Here is a 10,084-nt window from a genome sequence, read left to right as displayed (position 1 = left end):
TTGAATACAAATTGAAATTTTAAGCTATTACAAACTGCAGAAGTCACTTGTATACTTGGGGTTTTTGTACAAGTTTGTGTTTTGTTTTAAATACTGTGAAAAACCATGCGTTCCTTTCAACGTTGATGTTTGGCTGCTGTGTGTGGCGAATAGTGTAGTGTAGTGGGTCCAAAGTTGATTTTTATTTTCAATACTTAGAAAAACACATTTTGTCTAATCCCGTTGGTATATGATTATCTTTTGTTTTAGACATTTTTAAAATGTACACTTCGTTTTTTACGTGTTACTCTTTCCGATTATTTTAGCACAATTATAATTCCCAAATTAATAATAGAAGTGAAACTTAGTGTAAAATCATAACATATCAAACTGTAGACATAGAATTCTTCCAAGATATCTCCTTACATATCTTTAGGAATGCCTGCAGAAACATTGTGGATCAGCGATAAAGTTTTTAGAATGTTCAACTCCATATTATTAAGAAATAACCTGAGAAGCCAGCTTTACTTTGGAAAGTTGCTAAATCCCTAAATGAATTCTACAATATGGCCCTCATTTCCTCATTAGCAGCGGGTCTAGGGTTTTGGTAGGCGAAGTAAACATGGAATTTGTTTCCGCGTCAGTTCTCATACGTTGTAATGGAGTTATGGCTTTTAGAAAATTCTGGACAATCCATTTTAGCAATACTTTCGTATACAATGTAGGCAGTGACGTAAGTTGCATTGCTGGGATAAGCACTATCGTTTCAATAGCACCTGATAATTTACGATATTCCTGAACCATGATGTTGCTGTAGGCACTCTGAAACTAGGAGGTGTGGCATGTTAGCAGGGTTATTACAATAAAGTTCCACGTGCTAGTATTGTACCTTAAGAACATAACAGATTTCAGGTTCATTAATATTTTACGAGCTATACTTAAGTTAAATGTAAAATATATTATTATAGTACCGTTGTAACGCTTTATATTGTTATACAGGTTCTTTTCCATCATTTAGGAAAAAGAAAAATGCTTTTTCCATTCCACTTGATACTAACACAAAAGTTTTATAATTTCGACTACAAGTTCTAGAATTTCCATGTACTAACTTAACGTTCACGGAGTGATAGGCCAAAGCCAATTAGTCATTAATTTGCTAATGTTCTCGTATCTACAGTATTATTTTATTTCTACATATTCATTGAAACACAAACTCAGATTTCACAAAACCGAATTAACTCACTAACTGGCTGATATTAAGATACAAACTGCCTAACATACTTACAAATTAAATAATCAATCATATTTAATTTAACCTAATTGGCGTTTTATTTTGATCAATGTGTTCTAATAACTTTGGAGAAGAAAATCCAGAACTTAAGCCACACGTCTACCACGTGATGTGAAACCTTGTTCTGACCAAACAACAATATAGCCTACAAGAATACGTGGATTCCAAATTCAATCTGTCCACTGTATGTTGGCGTCATGTCTGAATTTATTTCTTCTGTAAAGTCTTGAATACGTTTTATTGTAACAGTTGTTTATTTTATGAGATACAGAAAAGATTATCGTTAATGAAAATAAATTATAACAAATTGACCAAGCATAACATTTCATTTTTATACGCTTCCAACTGGAGACAAAAAAAATTAAACGAACTTTTAGTTTGGCGCTTTTATAACATTTTAACAAATATATTTGCCATTTGTCTTTGGGTTTGTGGATTCTCACCTGTTACAAGATGCTGCACTTTATTTGCCACGACTTTGAGACGATCTATTACAAGTTGTATTCGGGATGATCCTGGTTACTCAAGTTGATCCACATTTCTTTGTTTTCCGAAGTCATTAAGTACAAGAGAAATCACCATCTTGAAAAAAATCTAAATCTCCGATATGTACACATCTATCTCTATGATCTTAGTGTATGAATATTTTGTGTCGAAAAGGGTTTTTATATAACCCTTCGCAAAAGTGATAAATGTTTGGTGTAATTACACTACCTACGAATCCCAATGTCAAAATACAGCTCTGACACGTGCTATTCCATCGCGAATTAATGTTGGCTGTGGCTATCACGTGACTTGTTGATTTCTTTATTCAAAATTGTTTTAGTATAACGTACTCAACCCTCTGTATTAATTGTTCTTAGCTTATCCCAACAGTTAGAAGATTAGATATTATAGTATTCTCCACATTCTCAAGTTATCTTATCACGCAGGAAAGTGGATACGTTAGTATTTCCAGGAAATTATGTATTCTATCAAAGTTTTAGAAGATAGGAAATACGATGAATCAACTTATGTTTCTCTAAGTTTAAAAAAAACCGAACTTCCAAGCAGCTGGAGCTCAAACAATGGAAATGTGTTTTTCTCATATTATAATTCATCACGTGATTTTACAATAACTTAACCTTTTATTATTCCTATAGCTTGTGTTTAAAACAATCGATCTCGAAACCCTGGTTTCTTTGTTAAAAATAACAACCTCTGTAGAAACGGGTTTTAATCCACCTTCCGTGCAAATACCTTTAATACTGAATGCCTTCGCTAAGCAACCACCAAACACGCACAAAACAACCAAAATTATTTTCTTTTTCCCGTCAATTTCGCCTAAGGATAGGTTATATAAACATAAGTTCCGTTTCTATATTACTACAGTCCCTATAAAAAAACGCCTAGACTTTTAAACATGTGGTAAAGTTTTTGCTTCTTTGTCCTATGAATAAATAATTTTTCATATAAGGCTCCTATTGAGCAAGCTAATTTTCACATGGAGCTCCTATTGAGCAAGCTAATTTTCACATGGAGCTCCTTCTATTGAGCAAGCTAATTTTCACATGGAGCTCCTTCTATTGAGCAAGCTAATTTTCACATGGAGCTCCCATTGAGCAAGCTAATTTTCACATGGAGCTCCTTCTATTGAGCAAGCTAATTTTCACATGGAGCTCCTATTGAGCAAGCTAATTTTCACATGGAGCTCCTTCTATTGAGCAAGCCATATTTCATATAGGGCTGGTTCTACTGATAATAAAATACTTGTGCATCTATATATGTATTTGGTTAATAATAATAATAATAATATCTACATTTAATTATTGTTATAAGGATAAATTGAATAGTGAGTGCTCTATACTTCCCACACTATACACGTTACTAAGCAGAGTTTCTAAATTTTCGAATATAAAGTTAATTTAGATGTTAACTTTATTCTCTCATAATTATGGCGATTTAGCCAATATAATAGCATGTATAAAGTCTTTCGTATATATATATGTATATTAAGGAGGCAAATAATGGTAACTTTCGAAAACGTTCAGTCCACAGAACTCAACAACTAGTCACTTTTTTGAAACACAGAAATCTTGCAAAACTTATAAATGTTGCACTCCTTTCCCTGCCATACCTTAGATATCAGATATCATATCATGTAGTACTGGTTAAAAATGGCTTCTAATGTTCGTATCTAACAGGAAAGACAACTACTTTTACGACAAACAATAATACAATAATATTTATGACGATCGGCTTTTTTATTTATTGAACCAATAAAGTCATTAAAGATATATTAATGTTCTTTTGTCCAACTTAACTTAATAGGGTTTTACGTTTATGTGATTTACGAAAAATATTTCTGAATCTCACATACACTTCTGTCTAGTAAGATCTTCAACAGAAAGCAAACACTCGGTTTGTTTAAAATAATAAGGGTATATGAGAAAAGCACTTAATTTGTTACTAGACAGTAGAACCTAGTGAGGCAAGCATATGGTTTTTAATTAGAAAGACGGAGAATGATGGAGAGTATTTTGTTTGTAACTACAGTAGAAGGTTGTGACATGATCATATGATGTATAAATACGGTAGAAGATAGCAACACAATCATATAGCGTGTATAACTAGACGGAAGGAAATGATTTTGTTTTTAGCTAAAGTTGAAGTTTGTAACATAAGCATATAGTGTGTTTCTACAGTAGAAGCTTGTAACAAAAGCATATGATGTGTAATTAAACAGGAAAGACACGCAATAAAAGTATTTGGTTTATAACTGTAGCAGTAGCATTAATAACATACAGTTTGATACTATACATGAGATGCTGAAGGACAAACACTTGGTTTGTTACTACAGAGGAAGAGTAGGTAGGAGGAACACTCAGCTTATTATTAAACAGGAAAAGAAGGTAGAAGAAGCACTTGGTTTGTTGCTAGACAGGAAGGTTAGATAGGAAAAGGACTTGGTTTCTTACTAGGCAGGAAGGGTGGGTAGGAGAAGGACTTGTTTTATTACTAAACAGGAAGAGTAGACAGGAGAAGGACTTGGTTTGTTGCTAGACAGGAAGGGTAGGTAGGTGAAGGACGTGGTTTGTTGCTAGACAGGAAGGTTAGATAGAAAAAGGACTTGGTTTCTTACTAGACAGGAAGGGTAAATAGGAGAAGAACTTGGTTTCTTACTGGACAGGAAGGGTAAATAGGAGAAGGACTTGGATTCTTACTAGACAGGAAGGGTAGGTAGGAGAAGGACTTGTTTTATTACTAGACAGGGAGGGTAAATAGGAGAAGGACTTGGTTTCTTACTAGACAAGAAGGGTGGGTAGGAAAAGGACTTGGTTTCTTACTAGACAGGAAGGGTAGATAGGAGAAGGACTTGGTTTCTTACTAGACAGAAAGGGTAGATAGGAGAAGGACTTGGTTTCTTACTAGACAGGAATGGTACGTAGAAAGAGGACTTGGTTTGTTACTAAACAGGAAGAGTAGCTAAACATCAGGGACATTTAAGACAATCATTTGGTTTGTTTTTAAAGAGCAAGAATATGATATAAACACGTGCTTGTGACTAAGCATTAAGAGCATGCGAGGTAAGCAATTGCTTACTTAACAGTAGGGGCACGTGAGGCTAGTCCTAGGTTTGTTATTACACAACAGTTGCAAATAGACAAAAAATTAGTTACTATTATTGTTATATGCGAGTCACACAGTATGAGCACGTGTAGCTGTCAGTTTAATACAATACAACATACAGGGGTATGTCGGAAAATACCAAGAAGATATATCCATATTACTGATAAGTGATTAAGTACGAGCTTTTGACCCACTGTATGTCTAGAGCCTAAACCGAAACAAAAATGGTATAATAGATAATATTACATATAATTTAAAAACAGTCATTAAATTGAGATAACCTAAATCATGTGTTTACTCTTTCTTTCATGATGTAAATGAAGTAGTGAACTACATTTCTTACATCACTGATTTATTGCATGTAATGTAGAACTGAATACAACTTTTCAATGTATGTAGCATATCGTAGTATTTTATTTTACTTATTATATGCATTATTTCATTATAAGTGGAATAGTATAACATGGAACAATATTTTAATGTGTATAGCATACTATTCTATGAAACAGTACTTTCCAAGACATATAGTATTGTATTATATATAGTATTGAATCTACGAAAACGCATTACCACTAATTTCTATACGATCGACTAGCGACTTGTTAAATAATTATCATAGAACTGTTTTAAATATCATTTTATAAAGCTGGGTGAAAAGTATAAGTAAATATAACTTATATTTATTTAACAGTGCTTGTTCTTTCCGTAACGAACTGAACTTGAAAATATGAAGTTCTAAAGAAGATGAACGTTTTCATTCTCGTATTATCTATTTACCTTTTTTTAAATAACTTGAAAATGAAAGCAATACGCTTATCACAGTAGAATAACATGCATAGATTTTTGTTTTTTCTGTAAGTTATTCATAACTAACTAAAAACTTTATAAATCAACTTAAACTTGGAATTATTTGACTTAACAAACTTAGTACGACATTTCAACTGTAATATCAGATCGATAGATGTTTATGAGAGAAACATTCGGCTTGGTTATCGAATAATTAACTTCGTAAAGATCTACATACACATAATGATTTATTTCAGAAAATCATAATATTATATTATGTGCACATTGATTTTACCTAGCTCAAGTCATGCAGGTTTTGGGCGTTACAGTTTTGGTTTGATATTACTCAGTTTAATCATTTATGTTATTTCGATGTGAAAAAAAAAGACAGTCAATTTCATATGTTGAATACATCGAATCAGTATAGTGATTCACCGGTAAAAATAATGCAGTCGACATGCAAGTTCACATGAAAAATATTTATGTACTTTGAAAATATCTAGAATATTATGGGAAAAAATATATGTTATAAAATTTTCACAACAGTTGTAGTTTTCTGGTCTCTTTGATATTAAAACCTGTGAGCGAATTATAACTTTCTTTTGTAAAGCTATGCCAGTCTATACACGTAAATAATATCAACGGAAATCGTGTTATTCTACGCTATTTCAGGACAAAAATCACATTTACTTATCTATGCTTATAATGTGAATATGCTATTTTTGTGTAAATAATAATAATTAAAATCCTGTAATAAATATGTAATGAAAGATTTATATGAGTTTCCATGTTAGTTTGTACTCTACTGACAACTCTGATTTACTTATTGTCTAAGTAACACATATGCGTTATACATATATTACAAGTTAAACAGCACTTTACACTCGTGTGATTTGTTTGACTACGATAAAAGACCTTTCACACTGAATAACTTGACCTATTTTCTCTTTGAGATAAATAAGTCTCTCTGTGAAGAAAAACCCTGTTCATTTTATTTTAGAAAAATGATATTTTTCTCTGTTTGGTGAAAGTCTTTAAAATTAAAACATTTTTATCTAAGAGGATAAAAGATACACAAAAAGACGGTAATCTAGGCACAAACAATGTCTAAACTAAAATCAGTTTTTTGTTTAAGTGAAAATTTACTTCTTTTTTGAAGAAAAGATAAAAAGTGCAAAGTGTTGGGTAACTTGTACCAAATTTATGGAGTACATATGGGTGGGAGCTGGTTCTTTGGTAGAGCTATGGATTTCGGCGGTGGAGAGCGGGGTTCTAATTAGTGCAACACCACAAAATATATTCACACTATATGCTGAAGGTGCATTATAAGAACGGTAGTGTGGATGGTATGGTGCTGCTGACTAGCTGCCTTCCCTCTGCTCAGTAGTTCAAAGTTATGAAAGACGATAGATAGCCTTAAAGCTACCAATACCCACTGTCCAATATCTTGAACTAAAAGGTGTAGGATAACCAGTGAACAATAAGATCATTAGGAATAAACAAATGAACTGTTCTTGTTTTTCACTTAACACATTTAAGATTCTACATTGTTTTAGGTGTTCATAATCTCTAGCCACATATTCACGGTGAAACGTAGTGAACTAACAGTATATGTGTCATATATATATGTATATATTGTTTTTATGTGTATGTTTTTTCGCTATTTAATATTCTTTAATGTAACTCGCACTTTATAAATATTATTATTTTTCATTCTCTCTTTAAGCAAGTATCTGAATGTGTATGAATTTGATTACTATTTGTTTCTTTTAAAGAAATTTGAGCTCCTGCTCTGTCTCTGTTGATTGAACTCAGATTAATCGGTTCGTTTACTTTCTTCTTATAAAGAGGGGTCAATGTAGTTAGGAAGGTTAGTTTTCATACCCGTTAACCGACTTTCATTTAATGCTTAATTATTAAGCAGAGTAAACAGCTCTACAGGGGTAAGATTTAATACCCCCTAGTTTACGCTATTTCAAACTCCTCTGCTAGATAGAGTGAACAGTTCTACAGGGGTAAGATTTAATACCCCCTAGTTTACGCTATTTCAAACTCCTCTGCTAGAGAGAGTGAACAGTTCTACCGCGATAATTCTTCAAACCCATTAGTTTACTTTCTTACAAAGTTTTATTTTAAGCAGAACGAACATAATGCAATTTCTAGAGAATCAATTAATGTTTGATCACGAGTTCTTTTCTTAAAGGTAAGTGAGGATATGTGAATCAGAACTGAACATATGTTTTCATGTTAGGGGATATTCAACATATTGTCATCAGATTATTTTTTATAACTATCATTTTATGTTCTAATTGAATCCATGTGTTATAATGTAAATGCTTGAATTTATATGCTTAATAAGAGATTTTAATAATATCCCAAGATAATATTTTAAACAAGCTATTTGTGAAAAATAATATGTATCTTTTTTGTTTAATCATTAGAAGACGATTAGTTGGAAGGAATGGAAGAAGCTAATAACGATTAAACTTTATAGAAAACATAATATTGTTCAAGATCTAATGGTATGTGAATAAATTTAAGATATTAGTTCTACTGACTAACGCGTACAATCGCATATACCAGCCTTTTGAATAATTTGTTGGTTAGGGCTTTTAACTCGCAACTTGCGAGTCACGGGTTGAAATTGCTTTTACGGAACATGTTCACTCTTTCAACCATAGAAACATTATAATATAACGGGCAGTCAAACTTTTCATTGGCTGTGGTTGGTGTAAACTAGCTGCATTACCTCTGGTCTATCATTTCTAAGTTAGAGACGGCTAGCGTAAAAAAGCCCTCAACTAGCTTTGTACAAAATTCAACAAGCTAACCAGATATAGAACACACTAACGGATGATAATTAAATGCTAAAAGGAAATTATGCTACTGGCTTTGTACAAAATTCAACAAGCTAACCAGATATAGAACACACTAACGGATGATAATTAAATGCTAAAAGGAAATTATGCTACTGGCTTTGTACAAAATTCAACAAGCTAACCAGATATAGAACACACTAACGGATGATAATTAAATGCTAAAAGGAAATTATGCTACCTTAATTTAAGATAACAAAAAAGATAAAAAATCATTGTTTTATAACAAATACCCATGATTGTTTTAGAGAGTGAATATTTGATATCTTCTTCAGAGATCTACATTGTGTTTTCTTACGTTACGCTTGTTTAAGTGCAAAGCTACACAAGGGCTGTCTGCATTTGGTCAATCTAAGTAATAGAATTCAAAATGTGTGGGTCATAAGCCTTTAAACTAAGCACTGAGCCTTAGGGCTGGACTCTTAAGTTAATAAAGCAAAATTTAAAGTTCGATGCGATAATAACTTTTTTAGTTAAAATAAACTTGTTTAAATACACAGTTTGTGTTTTATGATTGTTTTGGGCGTGGTTTTAGAATGGGATATCTATGCTTTGTCCATCGCAGGGATTCGTAACCTGGATTTTAGCATGTAAATCCGTACAATTTCTGCTAACCCACCGGTAGATTTGTGTTTTTATGAAGTAACTTTAAAAGTAGCATTTTTATCTTGTTGCTCATAAGCTGATTAATTATTTTAAGTATTCGATTTACAAATCTGTGAAAACCCTTAGGTTCCTCTGAAATGTTGTAAACTGCACCGTCAAAGTGCATATATAAAATGTATAAAAGTAAATAACATGATCGTGCGGTTCTGAGTGTGTTTAGAATTAAGGTCAAACATTGGGTTTATTTCCATAAAGTGCTTGTGAAGTCTATAAATTGTATATACTATTCTCTCACCTCATCCTTTTTACGGTGACGCCAGTGTAGGTATTCAAGTTCCGACACAACCGTTCCCTCACCGTTGTCATACATGTATGGCTGTAGAGTTTCTCGGGCAATTCTTTCTACCTCCCTACTCCCTCCACGATTGTAGGCTTCGATTAGAGTGCCCTCTTTCCGATAATTAGCAAATTTATAAACTTCATAATCTTTATCTATTTCTGCTTGGCTGACAATGTTGTCCAAAACAGACACCACTGATGACGAGAGAGTATTCTCTTTTTTTAGGAACAGTGCCTTGGGGAGGAAATTTCCCATCATTCACTGCACACTTTACCCATAGTTTTGACAGGTTTGATAAAATAAGTTCAGAAAGGCTTCAAAATAAATAATGACAGCTAAACATTAGGCTGAATTTCTTACTTAATTAATTTAAAATATTTTCCTAATCAATACTTTGTACACTAGATTAAAAAAAACATAACACAAAATATTTTACAACAAGTATTGTTTTTCGTGAACAACAACGCGCAGGTTTCGTGAGAAAATACGTCCACAGCATGTATTACCCATGGCATGTGATACCTAGATGAACCTGAAGCCCTGAGCTTCTTTTACAACGCTGTATCTTCGGTAGCTCTAATAAACAATTCAATTTCC

General features: G+C 32.6%; 1 protein-coding gene across 1 annotated transcript in view; it reads right to left on the bottom strand.

The window, feature by feature from the left end:
- Positions 1-9,775, bottom strand: part of LOC111086603 (transient receptor potential cation channel subfamily V member 6-like) — a gene marked incomplete at its 3' end in the record, with an annotated part of 25,154 nt that extends 15,379 nt beyond the window's left edge. Inside the window, exon 1 of the mRNA XM_022390114.1 lies at positions 9,443-9,775. Within this exon, the coding sequence (XP_022245822.1) occupies positions 9,443-9,745 (303 nt within the window). The remainder of the gene's footprint in view (positions 1-9,442) is intronic.
- Positions 9,776-10,084: the final 309 nt, after the last annotated feature.

Source organism: Limulus polyphemus, unplaced genomic scaffold (genome assembly GCF_000517525.1).
Source record: "Limulus polyphemus unplaced genomic scaffold, Limulus_polyphemus-2.1.2 Scaffold1247, whole genome shotgun sequence".
NCBI classification, from domain to species: Eukaryota; Metazoa; Arthropoda; class Merostomata; order Xiphosura; family Limulidae; genus Limulus; species Limulus polyphemus.
Note: the sequence above shows the minus strand (reverse complement) of the source record. Positions and strands in the feature narration are given on the sequence as shown.